Source organism: Polypterus senegalus, chromosome 6 (genome assembly GCF_016835505.1).
Source record: "Polypterus senegalus isolate Bchr_013 chromosome 6, ASM1683550v1, whole genome shotgun sequence".
NCBI classification, from domain to species: domain Eukaryota; kingdom Metazoa; phylum Chordata; class Cladistia; order Polypteriformes; family Polypteridae; genus Polypterus; species Polypterus senegalus.
Genome location: NC_053159.1, coordinates 133606576 through 133628542, shown reverse-complemented (window position 1 = coordinate 133628542; position 21967 = coordinate 133606576). Strand labels below are relative to the sequence as shown.

The following is a 21967-nucleotide window of genomic DNA, read 5'->3' as shown; positions in this document are numbered from 1 at the left end:
TTTCAGAATGTTGTGTTAGCTCTTCTTTTGATATAACAGAAAAGTTCCATACAAAATTGTTCCAGAACCCAATGTATCTTGGAATACAAGACTAGTACTCATGCACTTATTGATGACTAGTGGTTTGTTTCTTCCTTACTATTATGCAATGCCCATCATTGTCACTCACCATCTTTTTTATTGCAGAGTCATGAACATTGATTTTAGGATGAGATGTTCACATTCTCAGATGTTCCAAGCAAACTTGTGACCGCATGGAAAATTTTACATCTTACTCAATTATTCTTGTGGAGACTACTGTGCAGATGTTTTCCAATTAAATAGTGACAATGACTGTGGTTCAGTGGGAATCCAAAATCTTCACAGGGGCCCAAGTGAGGTTTACTTGTTAACCAAAATTCATTCATTCATTTCCAACAGCAGACTCCCATTATGCTTTTTGTGAATGGGGTTTATTGTGGTTAGCAATAATCAAACTGAAAAGTGCCATGTTTGACTACCCCAAAAAACTACCAACAGAAGATCCATATTGGTGTAATGTTTTTTCCTCAGGACCTTTTACAGGGCAAACACTGTACATCACCTTTTATAAGTAGCAATATCTCAATACACATTTAGTTCTAGTTGTAGTATTACTGTTATCACATGTACAGAGTACAGTAAAATTCTTATTTGCATGCTCAACCAACACTCTCTGGCATCATGATAAACAAGATGTTATTAAAATAAAGAATTTCATTGTAATCAATGCAATGCACAAATCAGTTTATTTAATGTACTCCTAACTCAAAATTTTATGTTTCCATTATTTGAAACTTTGTGGGGGGATTACATCTGGTATCTGTATTAAAGTGTATTGCTAAAAATATAAATTACCAGCTGGTCAATTTAACAATTGATACTAAACTAGGCATAATAACAGATAATGTAGGCTCAGCTGAAATGTTAGAGTTTGTTCTTGGACAGACCACAGGCCTGGGCAGATTTGAGAATACTAAGGTGTAAAGTATTATACTAGATATTGCAGTGAATAGTAATAATAATAAAATATCCCTGTAATGCATGCTTTAAATCATTATGCAGATGTGATGTTTTTGTATATTTGCACATATATTTACTATACAAATAATTACAAGTATTTTAATTTGTACTAGCCATATTTAGATGCCATGTAACAATCATTTTAAGTTATAAAATTCTTTTTAAATGTAAAACTACAAAGTTGGACAGAACTGAGGTTAAGCACAAAATCATTACATAATCACCTACTTGCTAAACTCTTTAGCTACAGTGTGAAGCAGAGACAAGACTGAGTATTTAGAGGAATTGAAATGTTTACTGGACTAATTTTTGTAAATAATACTTGAATGAGATAACAAACAGCAAATAACATAGCCTACCACCCAGTGTCTGTCTTTGAACCGCAAAGCTTTAACATTCAAGTCCTATCTTGCTGAAATTCATCAAGCCATCCTGCCTTTGGACCATTTATTTGATCTAAATCACTTAGACACAGCAAAGGAGACAAGAACTCACCTATAATCTTATTTTCGCTGTTAAACCCGAGACTTTTACTATAGAAAGGTGCTTCTTTTCCCATGCCTTAATACAAGTGTGTTTTTTTCTAATACTGAAACCACCATTAAAAGCCAAACTACTATTTATATCTACTTCCTTTATGTTTTGTCCTTCTGGTGCCCATTCTGAAATGTGTGGTGAAGAATAATGCATTGAGCCAAGACTGCAAATTAAATGAATCTGTGTTTCAGGGAGAGCATGCTGTCTACAAAATGCAGATTACATTCAAAGATAAGTGCTAGCAACATCATTTTTATTTTTTTATGCTACTTGATGATAACCAGAATAGATTCAAGACATCTTTCCATTGTCAGTATTTTCTTCTGTTCTGATTTGTTATGAGCACAAGCCTTGTTACTCCAGCAATGCCTTTTCTAATCTTACTGTTTACTTTGTGATTAGTTTTCTGTTAACTTTGTGATCTACCACTCCTTACTGAAATCTACTTGGAGTATATAAACGTTTTTACAGAAGGGTGTTTAAACTTGTTTAGTCTTTATTTTCAGAGCCTATTTGCTTATTTCATTTCCAGAAAATATATTTAAGTACACAGTATAAACATAACTAAATGCATTCATCACAGACTCATTTGAAGACTTATGAAAGAAGAGCTGAGTTTTGTCCTGAAGATGGTGATCCATGTAAAGCTAAAAACAAAAAAGGAAGGGAAAAGTAGCTAATCAGTAAATGGATAATCTACTGTATTCACTGCACACTTTAAGATTTCTATGCAAAAATGTGCAAGACAATTAAGTTCAAAATCCATTAAACTGTGTTTATTTACACACTGATACTGGGTTGGGAGACAAAGTCAGAGAGATGAGATTGCACTGGTTTGGACATGTGCAGAACTGAGATGCTGGGTATATTGGGAGAAGGATATTAAGGATAGAGCTGCCAGGTAAGAAGAAACGTGGAAGGCTTAAGAAGGGGTTTATGGGTGTGGTGAGAGAAGACATGCAGGTGATGGGTGTAACACAGCAAGACGCAGAGGACAGGAAGATATGGAAAAAGATGCACTGTGGTGACCCCTAATGGGAGCAGCAGAAAGAAGAAGACTGAAACATATCAGTATGAAATATACACAGGCCCAATTTTACCAAAATAATATTGAAAGGAAAAGTAAGATTTCTCTTTATTATTTATCTCATTTTAATGGCAACTATAAATCTATACACATTTTCATCCTTAATAATTATTTCTTTAAGCAATTATTGCATCTGCTTGTCCTGATGCATTGCCTGCTGTTTTGGTTACACTCATACTTTTTATATCCATTTTCATTTTATCTCAAAAAATACTGCAAGGTAATTCTCTATGTCAGAGACATAAATAAGGTTGACAAAATGTAGCAGGCACCTTTTACTTATGCGTGGGCTTTCTGCTTCTGATGCTTTGCAAACCATTCATCACTTTTGTCTTCTGCCATTGCCTACAAAATTTCAAAAATACAAGCTTAGTTACATGGCCTAGCACAACAAAGTTTTGTGTACTTTATACAAAACTGGGGTATATAATTTTAATTGTTATAATAAACATTTAGGAGGGTCAGGGAAAACAAAACTATAATGCTGAAAAATGTGAGACACAATGGTATTTGGAAATACGTATCTATAGAAATTTGTAAAATCTCCACTACGCAGTTTTACATTTTGTTTATTTGTTTTGGGTTCACACCTTGTCTAGTAGGGAGTTTCCTTTGGGGTCAGACTTGGAGAGCTCTCTGAAGGCTTCATCACCCACAAAGCAGATCTCATGGCCATCCTGAAATATTTAAAAGTAAGTATTTAAGCACAACAACATCAACATATAATAGAAACCTGGCAAAACAAAATTAAAATAACCAGACTACTACTGCCTTTATGAGCAAAGCACTACGACTTAAACAATTGGTTTTACAAGTAAAACTGTTGGGTACTTAGCTTTCCCACACAAGTATACAAGCAACCCCAATACCAGAATAAATTTGAGCTACCAGTTTTCCCTCTGAATAAGAAAAAGAAACAACTGTTGACCCTGCAAAAGCACTAACAAGGGCTAATATCCACAAGGTAAAATATTGAAACCCAAAGCAATATTTAAGGCTAAACAAGCAGACTATTAAAACCCACTACATGCGTGCTATGTGATAAAAACATCAATGCTGCCAAATTGCAGATGGCCTGGCAACATTTTAAATACTTACTGGATCGGCTAAAATAACCACCTCCACTGTTGCCTTCCCAGGTGTGTCAAGACTGACTAGTGGGGTTATGATTTTCTGATTCTCTTTCTTCATCAATGCTTCAATAGCAGGCAGCTAGAAAGGCCACAATAAAAAGGATTTAATTCGTTTGGATTCTTTATTAATGGTAGGATAATGGCCCTGCCAAACCCAGCTGAAAACATGTCTTGGATATTTCAATGTAGAGGAACATGAATAATAAATCCTGACTAATGACCAGCTTTCTATTATCACAGAAAGGTTTACCATCTGGGAGAAAAAACCATGGAGCTGAATTCAAATATTTATATGAAATCTTAATCTACATAATCTTGTGCAATGCAAAAAGCCTGGAATTAGAATGTTTGTTTCAAAAATGTAACTTGTTTTCAGGAAATGGAAATTATAAAAACATTTAATTAAATCAGATTTTTTTTTTAAATCTTTAATCTTCCTACTAAAATGAAAAATTTGAATCTAGATATACCTGCTCTCTAGGGCATGAAAAGGCAATTCTCCCAAAGGCTGTTCCATGGTCGACAGTACCTTGTATGTCCTGAAGCTCCAATTTGCACTAGAAAAAGAGCATACTGTTAAAATGTGTCACATACTGTGTTTAAAGTATCTGAAATGTTTATGAATGGTATGCCATCCAGAGTTAAATTGTGTCTTGTAGCCAGTATAGTCAGGATAAGTTCCAAATCCCAGCAATACTGAAAATGAAAAAACAACTTAAAGAAATGAATGGAAGAATGAAGTCAAAGAAGTTACCTGAGGAGGTCCCAAACACCTCCTTGTCTGTTTTTCTATATAAATGCATTTGTCATTTTCACAAAATGTTTAGTTACTGAAAAGCCTACCCTCTACCTGCAATGATTTCAATAGCAAATTGTTGACTTTTTAATAAGTGGATAATATGAATATACAAAAATAGTGCTCTGCATGTACAAGATGGATATCTCAAGAAGCCATCAGAACAAAATCAGTTACAGCAAGAAATTCTCAACTATATAGCCAAACAACATCAAATGCGTAACTGTAAACTGTTTGCTTTGAGGAAAAGCAAACATTTGTTTGAAAATGACTATATTGGAATAAAATTACAAAGATTTCTGAATTTGGGACTAAATTATAACACTTTATTTATGCTGTTTATTTTTTAGAATTTTCTGTAGCTTTATCAGGGTTTCCAAATGTACTTTAGTCCACTGCCTTGCCAATGAGGTCTTTATTCTATTGTGTTTCACCAAGATTTTTTTACTGCTGTATTATAATATACATGTAGTATAAAATTTACACACAATGGCTGATCATTTTGGCTTAATATTACTCCTTGACTTATTTTTCCCAAAGCTTGTAAGGAATCTTTCTATCAATTTGTTTAGTTTTTAGGTTTACTCTGAATATGCTTACTGCCATTCATTAGTAATGCTTAATTAATATTGCTAGCTCACTGTCATGTTCAAGAAATCAATCTGAGATGATTTGAGCTTTGTGACATGGCGCATTATCCTGCTGGAAGTAGCCATCGCAAGATGGGTACACTGCAGTCATAAAGGGATGGACTTGGTCAGCAACAATACTCAAGTAGGCTGTGGTATTTAAACAATGCTCAGTTGGTACTAAATTGCATAAAGCGTGTCAAGAAAATATCCCTTACACCACCACCAGCGGCCAGAACTGTTGATACTAGGCAGGACAGATCCATGGTTTCATGTTGTTGACATCAAATTCTGACCCAACCATCCAAATGTTGCAGCAGAAACTGAGACTCATCAGACCTGGCAATGTTTTTCCAATATTCGGTTGTCCAATTTTGCTGACCGGATCGTAGTCTTAGTTTCCAGTTCTTAGATGACAGGAGTGGCACTCTGTGTCATCTTTTGCTAATGAAGCCCATCTGTTTCATGGTTCAACGTGTTGTGCTTTCATAGATGCTCTTCTGCATACCTCTGTTGGAATGAGTGGTTATTTGGGTTACTTTTGCCTTTCAATCAGCTCAAACCAGTCTGACCATTCTACTCTGACATCTGGCATCAACAAAGCATTTTGGCCAGAGAACTGCCGCTAACTGGATATTTTCCTTTTTTGGAGCATTCTCTGTAAACCCTAGAGATGGTTGTGAGTGAAAATCTTAGTCAATCAGCAATTTCTGAAATACTCAGACCAGCTCATCTGACACCAACAACCAAGCCATGTTCAAAGTCATTTAAAGCACAATTCTTGCCCATTCGGATGTTCAGTTTGAATTTCAGCAGGTTGTCTTGACAATATCTACATGCCTAAATGCATTGACTTGCTGCCATGTGATTGGTTGATTAGTTATTTGTGTTAACAAGCAGCTGAAAAGGTGTACCTAATAAAGTAGCCAGTGAGTGCATTGGGTCAAATGTGGAAAGCCACATAACCAACAGAAAATGCCAAGCAACAGCACAAAACACAGAAATGGATCGTGACAAGGCCACAGCATTGATATCCAATAACCAGCATGTGAAAACCACGTTGATTTAGACTTGCTCACCTGGTTGTCTGCATATCCAAGAAGAGCTGACTTCTTCTCCTCATTTTTTTCATAGATTTTCATCCCCAGAAGGCTAGACCAGTAGTGAGTGGATCTCTGAAGGTCTGACACTGCCAGAGTCACTTTTTGCACTGGATCTGTACACAATACAGTTATTATAAATTATTTTCCTTCTTCTGAACTGCATGATTCTCCAAAACGTTCCTCTGATATGTTTCAGTTTGCAGTCTTGGCCTATAGAAAAGCAGCAGAGGGCCCTCTGATTCCCAATGGTTTTGCATCAAATTGATCCTTAAAGGGTATGCAGAAAATTCAAATGCAACAATAAGCTAATTCAATTACGTCTGAGTGTAGGTTTATATAATGAAACATACAGAAGACTATATTTCAGAATACCATCTTACTTTCAGAACTTGTATAGGGTTATAGGTGTCAAAGTAAGTCTACTGTATTACTGTACTGTATTATTATTAAATCTAAAGCCTGTAATATGTCTAAAGATTGTGTGAAATACAGTACTGTAGTCTATAAGATATTTTGTAGAGATAAGCAATTCTTGTCTTCATAGTATATTAAATGAATGCATTGTTCTCCCTGGTTTATTTTCCCAAATATCTATTACTAGTAAAGTATGTGAATTCAAAGCTGTTCATTTACCGACCTCAGAAGCACTGGACACAAGGTAGGAACTAACCGCACACCCACACCCACACATACTGGGGCAATTAACCCAACATGCAGGCTTTCTGGCAGTGGGAAGAATCTCCACATAAGCATTGTCCAGGCTGAAATTTGAACTCAGCGCTATGAGGTTGTAACCTCACAGCACTAACCACTGCACCACAAAATTATCTTCAGTTAGATTTTCTTATTATACCAAATATTTCATAAATATTCACAATCACAGAAAAGCAAAAGTCATATATGCCATCTGACCTATTAATAGTTTGTTCCTTCAAAGTATTTATACTGTCGCATGAAAGAAACATACACCAGCTATTGATCTAGCTTACCTGCTTCTGGCTGTTCCTTGTCCACTATATAGAATTTGTAGCCTCCGGGTGCTTCTGTTACAAACATCCCTTCACCAGCTTCGACAAGCAACCAGCCTAGTCTCTTGGCATTACTGACCGCCTGGCTGGACTGTAGCGTTAGACCCTGTGAATATCATTGATCAAAATAAAATTTTATGTAAGTTATACTGTATACTTCTTGTTATCTGTTTAGTAAAATAACACTCCTCAGAGGAATACTCACTAAGAAATCGTTGCCAAGCCGATACTCAGCCACCCCATAGTTGTAGGTGAGCTCAACTACAAAGTGGTTATCTTCAGGTCCAAATCCTACCATGGATTTACTCCACTTTCCATCATAAGGCCTGATAAAAAATATACTTTACTGAAATTGGGGAAAACACATGCTCTAAAAAAAAAAAAAAAACTCTTCCAAAAACCACATTAGTTTCTCACTCAACAGACATCTTTCATCTGTATATATATGGATCTTAAAATATGCCAAAATAGATGCCCTCTTATTAAAAGAAAAATAGAGCAAGTAAATATATCCATATTGTCAAGAGGCACAAAAACTCAAAATCTTAAACTGTTTTCCTGTATTCATCATTTAACTCATTTTAAGACAATGAGAAACAGTTTCTTCTATAAAAGCTGGAATGGTAAAGTCAAAATGGCTCTTTTTTACTTTTCAAAAACAAAGGCCTTCCTCTGTAAACTCACATCCACTGATTTTTCTACCCACTTACATAGTCAGTGTCCAGACCAGGATCTAAATATGGTCTCCCAAATCTATCCACTGCACCATAACATCATGCCCAAAAAGTACAGTCCCAAGCCAATTACCTCAATGTCACAATGCCTACTCGAAAAACTTGTGACTCAGAACTTTTATTTAAGAAAGGTTCAGCAAAGGGTACACTTCCTTACCCATTGCATGTAGCTTTACAGCCCTCTTCAAATTCTTCGTGCCGTAAAATCTGAAAAAGAAAATATATCACAAATGAATAGGGTCCATGATCTGACTAGTTGTTAAAGTTGTAAAAAAAAAAGAAAAAGAATAATTATACTAAGACCCATTATTTCACCAATGCATACTCTTATTAAACAGACTACTAAGGCTATTCACAAGTAATTATGAAAACTACTATGAATGCTGCTACTAAGTCTTCCCATTCTTAATATTTTCTAAGTTTCCTATGGTGCTTGGCATTATTGTCACCATTCTGATTCTGATATCACTACAGAATTTGGAACAGGACCTCAGCATATTTGTTGAATTGCATTAAAATTTAAAAATGTCCAAAGAGGGGCCATATAGCCAAGACAGGTTAGATCAGGTCAGGTTGGGGAGCATGCACTGGTACAGCACATTGCCGTACCCACCACACGACAAAACAGCTCGGGATCCTGGTTGGCAACTCCCCATGGCAGACACATGGTCAAGTTCCACCCTCCGGAAATGACCATCTATCTGCCACAGCCAGGTGTTACATGGGTGTTCCCTTGGCCTGGTCCAAGAGCTTGGGTCCTCAACAATGAGGATCCTGTGAGCTGGATCACCCATAGGGAATTGTGCCACATGGCTGCAGTGCTGTAACTGACGCTCCCTCACAATACAGGTAACGTTCCACATTCGGGACTCCATGAGCAACCGCTTGTTCGACACAAATTCAAACCAGTGGTACCCATGGATTCTCCAAAGAGGAACAGTACTGAAAGAGTCCAGTCCTTGTCTTAGATCACTGGATAGTGTCCATGTCTTGCGACCATATATCAAAACAGAAAGCACCAGGACTCTAAAGACTTGAACCTACTATGTCCAATATTTGCATGGACTGAGTATTGGGCAAGGTCATGGAGTTCAGGGACTGAGAGGCATCTGTTGATGAAGAAAGATTCAGTGATCTTGACTTTGCTGACGATGCTGTGATCTTCACGGAGTCAATGGAGGCTCTGATCGGGGCTCTTGAGAGACTGAGTGAGGAGTCTGAGTGTCTGGGCTTGCGAGTGTCCTGGAGAAAAACCAAGATCCAGGCCTTTAATGACCTCTTGGGCACAACCATCAGCAGTGTTTCTGTCTGTGGAGAGAGTGACGACCTTGAAAAGAGGTTTATTTACCTTGGCAGAGACATTCATGTCTCTTGTGAGTCTCCCTATGAAGTCAGCAGACAGAGAGCATAATAATTTTTATCTAAGGATCCCAGAGGTTTGCCTTTTTGATTACAGAATTTAAATTTTATTGTACTATTTTTCCCTTGCTTACCTCATATTATTTTATTGATATTTTGAGGTTTAAAGGCCTTAATCTATACTAATAAAAGGCAAAGCCCTCACTCACTTACTCACTCACTCACTGACTCATCACTAATTCTCCAACTTCCCGTGTGGGTGGAAGGCTGAAATTTGGCAGGTTCATTCCTTACAGCTTCCTTACAAAAGTTGGGCAGGTTTTATATCGAAATTCTACGCGTAATGGTCATAACTGGAAGCTGTTTTTCTCCATTTACTGTAATGGAGATGAGCTTGAACGCCGTGGGGGGAGTTTCGTGTGACATCATCACGCCTCCCCCGTAATCACGCAGTACATAGAAAACCAGGAAGACCTCCAAAAAGCGCTGAAGAAAACATGCATTATATAATTGAGAAGGCAGCGAAACAATAAGAAGCGAGCGAGTGACATGTACAACCATGTTCATGAGTTCTGCTACTTCGGAAACAAAGCACGATGTAAACCTACACTTTAAATTAAGTTCATAGACAGGCTGCGCTGGCGTTTGTAATTTAGTGCCTGCCCATATAAGGCCGTCCGTCAGCGGCAATCCAATAGCAAACTCCCACTAAATATTCACGGGTGAAGCACTGTGCTTATGGAGAGGAAGATGAGATGGTCAGGGTGGTGTTTGACACAAACTCAGCGAAACTGCGAGAGAAAGTTTTAAGTGCCAGGACTAAGGTAACATTAAATACAGCCATGGACATAGCACGAGATGGCACCAGCACAGCTGGGAACCTTCGATGCATGTACACCGAGCGCTCACGTGAACTGGCGCAGTGCACAGATAAAAGCAACAGTTCCAAAGGCTGAACAAAACCGAATTACACAATTGAAAAGGCAGCAAAAAATATGGCGTCTGATAAGCATATTCATAAATCCAGCTACTGCGGAAACAAAGCACACGGTGGAAAAAGTCAATGTCCCGCTAAAGGAAGACAGTGTAAAAAAACCCGTGCATGCAGTGTGTCAGGTCTCAGATAAAGAAGAAGGCGAGCTGTTTATTGATGCAGTAAGAAGCGAATCGATGAAAGAAACCTGTCATCTTTACAGCGATTGACAAACACGGAATGTAACTTGAACACAACACATCCTACAAATACGAGCCTGATTGAAAGAAATAATGATAATCAAATCCTTGATGACAGCAACACTCAGTAACACTCACAAAACAAATACTGTATATTGACAGTCATGTTACGTTATTTTTAAAATGTTCCCTTTTCTTTTCTAGCTTTTTAACACACTACTTCTCGCTGCGATACGCGGGTATATATATATGTATATATATATCCCGATCTACATACTCGAATAATGGATACTTTATTAGCCATCAATGATTGTTTTGGTAAAGCCATACTCAGTGTATTCATTAGATGAGCGGTAAAAAGTAAGAGCGAGGGGAGGATGCAGGCTGTAGTCTTGGCGTCAACTCTATCTGAATTGCGATCACATTTCAAAAAATATATCTTTTCAAGTTCTATTTAGTCCATATTTGTCAAACTCAAGGGCCACGGGCCACATCCGGCCCGGCGTGTAATTATATCCGGCCCGCGAGATCATTTTATATACTGTATTATTGTTATTAATGGCCCGGGTATATGAAGCGCTGGTAACACAATAAACTACAGATCCCATAATGCAGCGCTTCAGCTGCCTTGCCGAACACTTACCGCGTTAATCAAGTCTAGCTTATGATGCTGCAAGTTATTGCGAAGCTAGCTCACGATGCTGAGAGAAAAGTTGATTCTGAAAATAGAGCCTTTAAAACCGATGGGAGGCTGAGTATATGTTTACTGAACCCGTGTGTCTCATTTGTGGAGCTAATGTGGCTGTAATTACAGAATTTAATCTAAGACGGCACTATGAGACAAAACATCAGGGTAACCTGAATGCAATGCAGAAGATACAGAAAGCAGAAGAATTAAATAAGAATCTGACACTTCAGCGGACGTTTTACCCGTGCACAATCACAAAGTGATTTCAAGTGAAGCTGCTTTTATGGGAGACACAAATGCACCAGTGCAACTTGCCCCACTTTCCCTGTTGCCAAGTAATGTTAAACCAAGTCGTCACTACGGTGTTCCCAAATCGCACTTTGCTGATAAACTGGCGCACTGAGTTTGCACGGCGCTTTGGTGACTTTGAAGAACAAAAAAAGTCCGTCTACATGCGGCTCGAACCTTGTGCATGTTTGGTAGCACATATCTGTGTGAGAAGCTCTTCTCAGTGATAAAGACTAACAAAACAGCACACAGGAGTCGCCTCACTGATGAGCACCTGCAATCCATCCTGAGAATCTCCACAACACAGAACCTCACACCAAACAGAAACGAACCTGTGGCCAAAAAAGATGCCAGGCGTCCAGCTCTAAAATGACATATGAGCAAAGACAACTGAATGATTTGATTTGTTATTGCTGAAAGGAACACATTTTATTTATATTTCCAGGTTTTGTTATGCAGCATGTTCATATTTGAATTTGTATAATTTTGACAGGATATATTTTTATGGAGAGCAAAATCTTTTGGGATATTTAAAATCTAAGTTTATTTTTATATAAAATTACATAAGAGTAAAGAAATTTGAATGTTTGTTCTTTTAACGTTTACTTTATTTCTAACTTGTATAATTTAGACAGGATATATTTTTATGGAGAGCAAAATATTATAAGTTGTTTAAGGTTTGAGTTGATTTATTCAGGAATAATATTCCTGTCTGTTTTACCATTCCTACCAAAGATATTTCTGTCGACTAAATAAAAATTCCTTCTATTTAAAATTTAAATAGAACTTGAACAAATCGATAGTTCATAATATCCGCAGACTTGCGTAAGGCGGGAGTTATCCGTTTTAACAAGCAGCGTATTGCACTGATACGAAATAGCTGTGTGTGTATATATGTAGATATGTATGTATATGTATATATATGTTTATATATGTGTGTGTGTATGTATGTATATATATATATATGTATTTGTGTGTATATATGTGTGTGTGTATGTATTTATGTGTGTGTGTATATGTATGTGTATATATGTAGATATATATATATATGTATATTGCACAGTGTTGTTTGTGTATAGCAAGAAATTCCTTGTGAAGCCTACCCTGGCAGCACTAAGGCAAGAAATGACCACAGACATTGAGAAAGCCCATCGCAAGGTCCACTCACACACAATGCCAATATGGAATGTCCAATTAATCTGACACATATATGTTGGGAATGTGGGAAGAAACTCCTTGCAGACATGTGAAGAAAATGCAAACTTCACACAAACAACATTAAGGAGCATAATTCAGGTTCAAAAAGCTTGACCCATAAAACTGCAGCATTAGCAGTATGCCCCCATGATTGTATATAAAAAATATAATGAAAAGAAATAACAGATCTTTGTCTAAAAAACAGACATTTATAATTTTTATAATAAAAAAAGACATTTATAATTTGATGTTTACTTACAAAGTCATACTGTTTACATTTAAAGAAACAATATTTTTGCTACCTTTTTATAAAATGGTTTTTGAATATTAACTGACCATCCATTGATTTCCTATCCTACTTCTTACTGACTTCAGGTTCCCAAGACGCCAGTGCCAAGCACAGCAACATTGAGCACAAGGAGGGAAGCAAACATGGATAGGCAGTCAATCCATCCCAAAGTATGTGTGTGTCCCATGTGATGGCCGTTTGTTGAGCAGCCAATCAATGAGACCTTGCATATGTTCCGTTGTAAGTTTTGCCTGATTCGATTTAATAAAGAAAAGACAATTAGCTTCGACTTTTACATTAATGTTTTACATTAAAAATGTAATGTTGCGTTGGACGTTGAGATAACAGAAGTGGGTTAAATACATTGGAACGTATCGCTAATTTTGCCCTGAAATATTGTGTAGGAGCCTCATGTATAAATGGTGCATACGCACATAAATGTTGTGTAAGAACGTTTCCACATTTAAATTGCAATGTATAAAACCTAAACTTGGCGTAAAGCCACACACATTTCCACAGTAGCTCATACCCTGTCGTCTGCAAGTTCTGTGCTCGGTTTTGCAGACTGGCAGCAACCAGCGTCAAAGCAGTGCTACTGTTCCTGTGTGGTTACCCTTTCTTTTTTTTAGATCCACATCCCTAACGCGCTTTATAAATACACTGAAATTAACCACATATTGTTTATTAGTTTAATGCATCTGATTGTAATCAACCTGTAACAATATAATGGTCCACAGAATGGTCAAACTATTCTAAATACCATAGCTGCTTTAGCGTTGTTACTCTCACTGCACCTTCTTCTTTCAGCTGCTCACGTTAGGGGTTGCCACAGCGGATCATCTTTTTCCATATTACTCTCACTGCACTACTCAGAGTCTTTATATCACTGTATCCGAGTGGGAAATCACAGCTGTACAGCAGCTGATCAGAAAGAGAATTATCGGTATACAGCATCAAGCACACGCTGCCTCAGCTATGCTGTCTATTGAACTGCTCTCATATGGCAAACGCTTCAGAGTCTTTCATGTACAGACCTCGCGGTTCAGAAACCATTTCATCCCAAGAACTATAAACGCACTCAATCAGTCCATCAAGTGCTCCTTGTAGAATGCTTTGTATTTATAAGTACAATTACCTCACTGTAAACTTGCACTACAGTTATAATATTGCACAACCTGAGCCACTTTATAATGTGCATATTTACATATGATGACGATATAATTTTTAAGATGAAATGTAGCAAAATATGTTTATTATAATATACAGATGAAACTTTAATTTCATTTGAATAATCTATATTGTTAATAAGTAAATATGTGAGGACACGGTGCCGCATGCGCTAGCGAGTCGCTGGGGCTCCGTTCACGGATTGTTCCTGCCTCGAGCTGTATTCTTGCTGGTGCTGGCGCGACACTGGAAGGATAGATGAATAGAATAATTAAACATGTACTACAAAGATATTTCAATATTTGGCTTAATGTCTATTACAGAGCTGATTGTGTGGTGATTGGATATTTGGAGAAAGAAGAGTAATGACAGGAATTGGGGGTTAGTATGTTTGAAAGAGACAGTACTGCTACAATAAAGTATTTCATCGAAGGTTGCGTAAGGCACAGAAAGCATCTTGCGCGAGACATGAACAATCACTGCGCCACCATGTTCCCATGTTTAATAACATGCTTTAACTCCTATCATCATGAAAATGATATCACATATACTGTACATCTCAGTATTTTAGGTATTCAGAGAGCTGTAATATTACGAATGTAATGGATTCTGTGTCTTGTCGGAGATTCACACACATAGAGCACATAGAAGATCAAATACAAAACAAAGCATTTAACGTGCTACTTTAGTTACGATGGGATTTGAGAAACTAGTAAATTAAATGATTTTAAGATGAAGTTTATTATGTTCTACTTTAATGACAAACTAAACTATGTGATTAAAGTGGAAATTTCAAAATAAAAGTTGACATTTCATGCTTTTTTCCCCCCACTGTGTGCCTTTTTTTTTCTCTGTATCCTAATAAGCTTTTATATGACACTCACACAGTAGGCTACGACTCGCCTTTTCACAACGACTTTGATATGTGACAAGTTCTTTTTTATTTCAGGCACTGTGCGACTTTGTAAACTTGAGCTTTCGAGTTTCTCCGACACACTATGTCACTCGATCAGCTTCCTTTTGTTGTTTATACCACTGTTTAAACCAACAAATAGTACGTTTTACTTTGCCTCCACTTGGTATTTGCTGAAATTCTTCTGTTTTCCCTTGTGCTTTTTCCATTGTCTTTTCACAGAAGGCTAGCTGAAGGGCTATTTATAGTGATTTGCATATTCAAAGAGGCAAAATTCTGGGAGGAGACGAGGCGGGACAGCAGGCGCGTGCATGTGCGTTACTTTTCACACTGACCAGGATTTATGCAGAGGAAGAATGTGGAAGATGGCGAACACACAGAATTATGCAGCTGGATTTTTTTGTGCGTAAGCACATTTCCACTTTTGTCCGCACGCCATGTTATAGTGTGAATTCCATGCACGGCGTAATGCATGAGGCACCTGGTCCGTAGTGATTAATTTTCCCTTTTTTCGAGTAATTTCCGTGTTTGCGCTACTGTGATCTTTACCATCTTTTTTGATACTAATTTTCCTGCTTTCATAATCTCTAACCTGCTCTGCATGTGTATCGTGCCAACGTTTTTGAATGTCTTTATGAATTTCTACTTTGTCTTTTATTTCTGAGCCTGATTGGACCTGCTTTTTTTCAATTCCACTTGTTCTGGGCTGATTATTTCTTTCTTATTTTCTGAATTGGCACCCAGATTATTCTTTTTTGCATTTTTGTCTCTCCAACACTTTTGGGTCTCTATTCTCCGCGCTGCTCTATATTCTTTGCTTAGTTGTTGACGTTTCATCTATAATGTATTGTCCTTATATGCTTTATATGCGCTGAGAGCCCTGGATCTGTGGCTGATAAAAGCCTTTACACGTGCCCGTGGTCTTATTTCATATTGGTTGTAAATAGTGCATGTTTTGCAGGAATCTCATGTTCTACATCTCCACGAGACAGTCCTGGGTCAATCTCTTGGCACAAAGTCTCATGTTTAAGGTCCCCGCAAAACACTCCGTGGCCAATCTCTTTCATCTTGCAGGTCTTTTAAGTGTCTTCAGTGAAGATCACGTCTTGTCTCCCTAGCATCTCTCTTCCAGGATTTTTTTTTATAATAGAGAGACAGTTTTTAAATGACTTACAGCGTTTTCCTTTGTCCAAATCCTAGTAAATCTTAATCACTTTAGAAGAATAAACCTGAGATAAATGTAAAATAACCCATCAACTCTTAAAGGTACCCAATGTTGATGAATGGATTGATATTTTACAAAAGAGCAGAAAACATATTCTATATTTATCCCATTTCACTGCTTGTTTACCATTCCATTAATGTAACAAGTTGGGGTGGAATACAGTAATAAAAAACACATGTTACAACAATAATATACCTAGTCTAGGTTTCAAAATAGTTATGTAATTAGCATGCACTGATACAGTGTGTTGCTGCACCCACCACACGATGAACCACGTCAGGATTCCAAATTAAGACCTGAACGCAGCCATGTAACGGGTGACACCTCAGCAGCACACAAGTTTGAATGGAGTGGAACAGTGGGAGTTTTTGTTACGGTAGCTGGAGTGCCAATAATGCCACCAACCCCCAAGTTTTCCCTGCAAGTTGGAGGACCTGCTTGCAGAGCTGGATGCTGAGTAATGTTATACCCAGGATGGAGCAAATGCAAGTTAAGGGTCTTGCTCAAGGACCCAACGAGTGGAATCACTTCTGGCATCCTGGCGCAGATCCCTAGCCTCAGAGCCACCACTCTGCTTACTACTTTATAGAATTACTCCTTTATTCTTAATTTCATGTGTGGTTAGGTTCATCAGTTGATTTTCTAACATGCTTGTTCAGTTCAAGACTGGCAGTACTGGGAACAACAAAGGACAAAGGAGCTAAACCTGGAAGAATGTCCCTCCATCGCAGGATGTATCCACACAAGGCCAATTTAGAGCTGATAATTAAATTAACATGTAAAGTACATCTTTGGCATGAGACAAGAAAGTTCAGTAAAGATATTTATGTAACTACAAAGGAAAACAATCAATAAAAGATACAGTATATGCTTTGGGTAGGAGATATGCTGGTACCTTCCACACAGTGAGGAGTGATACTGCATTTTGTTAATATCTTGAATGAATGTTTATTGTTAGTCACTGAAAATATTACAAAGCTCTGGACAGAAAAAAACACATCAACCAAGAAGAGGATTCAGTTTAAAAATAGGAGAGCATTTGACTGGAAGTTAAACTAGCTTATTTAAGCAATTGTGCCTTTGATGTCATACATTCATGAGCATGTCAAGCAGGCCAGTCTCCGGACAAACACCAGTTAGTTTGTGGTATATTTAGGAGCTGATGGAAAATCCTCAAAGCAGAGTCATGAATTCTGAGAAGTCATAAACAAGAAATCTCAAGGTTTGTACATGTCTGGTTCTTCAAGTAGAAATCCGCAAGAAAACAAGTTACAAACTTTTCACATTGTGTAACATTCAAGTGTATTTAAGGGTTTGCTTAACTGATTTGAAAGTTGAAACATCTTTATTTTTGGTTTATCTGCTTCATCAAAGACAGAGATTTAACATTTTTGTTTATTTAATTTTTTTGCAACAGTGAGTCAATCAATAGTGTGAACAGAATGTAATTAAATGTATTTAAATAACATTTTACAATATCATGTAGTTAAAGAAGACTCCCAAAAAAATTATGGTTGCTGAATTATCTCATATAGATAACAGAGTACAACTCACTTGACGTAAAAGCTACATTGATTGATGTGCTATTCTTATTTGTTTTATTGTGGAGGGTCTATGATTAATTTTAGATTATATTTCGTTAACATATATTTTTCTAAAAACATACTAGATGGAGATGCTAAAATCTATGTTAAAGTCTTCAGCTAACATTTTTGGCTGCAATGGACCATAATGGATAGCTGGTCGCTGCTTTGTTTTGCTGCTAAATTATAATGTCAAAGAAACATTTAATGATGATATTCACTCTATGCATAATGTATCACAGTGCTGGTCTTACAGAACTCATGTCTTCTTCCTTTCATTTCTACATAATTTAGAATTTTTTTACTTTTAGGGTCATGAATATCACATAATTTACTTAGTACAATGTCAAGCAGCAGGAAAAGTGAGTTGCCATGCCAGGGATTTAGGAAAATGATACTGCCACTCGTACAGGCACCATCAGGCACACTTTCTTCAGGCAACAAGTGTCTGTTATGCACATGGCATTTCACTAAGTTGTACTGGGTATTCGTTTTGCTATCATGAGCAGCCGTCTGACAAATAAAAGATGACAATATACAAAATAAAGTAACCTCCGTCAAGTTATATCTGGAACAGTAAACTAACCAATAAATGAGCTAGCGTGAAATATTTCTCTATTTTATGATAGATGAGTTCTAAAATTTCCCAATACTTTTCAATGGGACAAAATGAAGTTTAAAAAACTGTGTACAGCATACACTATTCAATATGTCTCAGCAAAAAATGAACTTTACCAACAATTCTTTTTGAAGAATAAGTACACTCACCTAAAGGATTATTAGGAACACCTGTTCAGTTTCTCATTAATTCAATTATCTAATCAACCAATCACATGGCAGTTGCTTCAATGCATTTAGGGGTGTGGTCCTGGTCAAGACAATCTCCTGAACTCCAAACTGAATGTCAGAATGGGAAAGAAAGGTGATTTAAGCAATTTTGAGCGTGGCATGGTTGTTGGTGCCAGACAGGCCGTTCTGAGTATTTCACAATCTGCTCAGTTACTGGGATTTTCACGCACAACCATTTCTAGGGTTTACAAAGAATGGTGTGAAAAGGGAAAAACGTCCAGTATGCGGCAGTCCTGTGGGCGAAAATGCCTTGTTGATGCTAGAGGTCAGAGGAGAATGGGCCGACTGATTCAAGCTGATAGAAGAGCAACTTTGACTGAAATAACCCCTCATTACAACCGAGGTATGCAGCAAAGCATTTGTGAAGCCACAACACGCACAACCTTGAGGCGGATGGGCTACAACAGCAGAAGAGCCCACCGGGTACCACTCATCTCCACTACAAATAGGAAAAAGAGGCTACAATTTGCACAAGGTCACCAAAATTTGACAGTTGAAGACTGGAAAAATGTTGCCTGGTCTGATGAGTCTCGATTTCTGTTGAGACATTCAAATGGTAGAGTCAGAATTTGGCGTAAACAGAATGAGAACATGGATCCATCATGCCTTGTTACCACTGTGCAGGCTGGTGGTGGTGGTGTAATGTTGTGGGGGATGTTTTCTTGGCACACTTTAGGCCCCTTAGTGCCAATTGGGCATCGTTTAAATGCCACAGGCTACCTGAGCATTGTTTCTGACCATGTCCATCCCTTCAAGACCACCATGTACCCATCCTCTGATGGCTACTTCCAGCAGGATAATGCACCATGTCACAAAGCTCAAATCATTTCAAATTGGTTTCTTGAACATGGCAATGAGTTCACTGTACTAAAATGGCCCCCACAGTCACCAGATCTCAACCCAATAGAGCATCTTTAGGATGTGGTGGAACGGGAGCTTCGTGCCCTGGATGTGCATCCCACAAATCTCCATCAACTATCCTATCAATATGGGCCAACATTTCTAAAGAATGCTTTCAGCACCTTGTTGAATCAATGCCACGTAGAATTAAGGCAGTTCTGAAGGCGAAAGGGGGTCAAACACCGTATTAGTATGGCGTTCCTAATAATCCTTTAGGTGAGTGTATACCAACTGAAGAACCTGCAGATACCAGGCAGTCTGGCAGGACTATGATAGCCATGCAGTTTTTATATTTCAGCAACCCAAAAATCACACACAGCATTTTCCTACCAATAACCTCAGAACAATATGTTGTATGTGCTCGATCACTTAACTTCTAGTTTTGGCACGGATAATTCAGATTTATAAAGTCACACAACACTTGAAAATATTTTATATTAAATCATGTGACATCTACTCTATAAGAACACATCATCTGCGATGCTGAAAGTTCCAGGAGTCACATTTATAAAACTTTACATGGATTCAAGTGTGAAAATATGGGCACACCAAAAAACAGGAAAATGTACAGGGTGATCCAGATCTAATTATGCAGATCCAGATCATCTGGATGACTGATTTATGCGGGGACGATTCCAGTTTGGCGCAAAGATGATTCTTTATATTGTCAGTTCGCACACTTCACGATGGTCTGGGATTTTTCGGGTGATTTTCTATGTAATGAACTTAGATCTGGACCACCCTATATATGCCAAAAATAAATCTGATTTATAAAACCTAGTCTGCACACATTTCTACACAATTTACCCTTACAAATCATAATCAACTTGTAAATGTGCTTACTTGAACATGCCTTTACCCCAGCCTGGTCGCCCTCCTGAAAAAAACATCTATGGTGCACGCAAATTAACATCATACATATAAGGTGCTGCAGACCTTCGCTGGTTGGTCCAGCAGCCTCCCTCCTGATGTACTGTGACCCGGCCACTTGCATTCAGGAGTATCTCCCTGTTCTCTGCAGCTGAGTAAGCAAGATTACAACCGGTGTTATGGCACCTCTAAGGCACCAGCGTCTGACAGGGTAGCCACTATTATCTGGTGCATGTAATATAATGAATAGTACATGCCACATGAAAAAGTGAGGTTCAGCCAGAGTTACCTTACCAACAAGCCAGCCACCACATACAGCATCATCACATTTCCCAATAATACTTTGCCACAAAATAAATGAATCACAGGTTGACCCAGTCCACTGAACCATGACATTTGTCAGTCTCATCTTGGCCTCACAGATGACTTGAGCATTAAAGGTATGTAACTTATGTTTAATAAAAAAACCTTAATTCTCGCTAGATGCTCTTATTGCAATATAAGTGTAGTAAAGTTCTCTGATTATGACAGGAGAACCAGACACAGCTGAAAATTGCCTTTTAATCTTGTCAAAAACATGTAACAAGTATGTACACTCACATCATACAAAAACTGAATGTAATGCATCGCCAGTCCATTAATGCTTTCAAGCACTGCAGGCACGATGGTGTGCAGCTTGAATGACATATTCTTGACTTGTCTGTCTGTTCCCTTACAAGTGACAACAGGTAGCCAATATATACCAAGGAGAGTTTACATATCATTGACTTTTTTCTCTACATTGCAATATGTTGTGGCTAAATTACTTGACATCAAATGAGCCCATTAGTGTGTGTGTGTGTATGTGTATGTGTAAGGTTCTTAACTAATATCCAATACTACTAAAAAAAAATATCACACCGATCTACATACGGGTCAGTACCGAGATTAGCATGTTGTCCCACGACGTTGATCGGGTCCGTTTTATCAAAAAATCGCAATAGCGTAAACTTAATAAAAAGGTGCAGTATATTCCCCCATTCTGCTCCTACCTGCATACCAAGTACATCTCTGTAAAACGTGGCCGTTCGGGGTCTGTCCCCTACTTTAAAAACGAAGTGCAGAGCTCTTCTCAAAGCCATCATGAGCAACCAAAGAGAAGTTGTGGAGAGTGAGTCATGTGATCGTTTGACGATGTCATGTGCAAACGTAAACCCCACCCACCAACGATGCAAACTTCTGAAGTCCTCCAGGCTCAAGTATGAATCTCTGCAGCCCGATCCCAACTAGCTCTCGTGCTTTGAACCAGCGGGTCCGTGAAGTCTCCAACAGAATCTATCTGCAGACCTCATGAGCTCCGTTGCGTTGAAGGAGGTTGTCGCTTTGCATAATACATCAA

The 21967-nt window shown here is 37.9% G+C and overlaps 1 protein-coding gene across 1 annotated transcript; it reads right to left on the bottom strand.

Moving 5' to 3' along the window:
• Positions 1–433: 433 nt before the first annotated feature.
• Positions 434–21899, bottom strand: glod4 (glyoxalase domain containing 4). Its single transcript, XM_039757240.1, has 10 exons — positions 21621–21899; positions 8246–8295; positions 7560–7680; positions 7316–7460; positions 6303–6439; positions 4269–4355; positions 3764–3877; positions 3256–3342; positions 2938–3010; positions 434–2225 (listed from the first exon to the last, which is right to left on the bottom strand). The coding sequence occupies exons 1-9, from the start codon at positions 21711–21713 to the stop codon at positions 2945–2947; spliced, it is 900 nt and encodes a 299-aa protein (XP_039613174.1). The 5' UTR covers positions 21714–21899; the 3' UTR covers positions 434–2225; positions 2938–2944.
• Between the last annotated feature and the right edge of the window lie 68 nt (positions 21900–21967).

Excerpts from the sequence above, each read along its gene's own strand:
- glod4 (XM_039757240.1), bottom strand. The coding sequence starts at position 21,713 with ATGATGGCTTTGAGAAGAGCTCTGCACTTCGTTTTTAAAGTAGGGGAC. Across the intron at positions 7,681-8,245 it reads TGTAAAGCTACATGCAATGG|GCCTTATGATGGAAAGTGGA; the intron begins GTAAGGAAGTGT and ends ATTTTTTATCAG. Across the intron at positions 4,356-6,302 it reads TTGGATATGCAGACAACCAG|TGCAAATTGGAGCTTCAGGA; the intron begins GTGAGCAAGTCT and ends CTCTTTTTCTAG.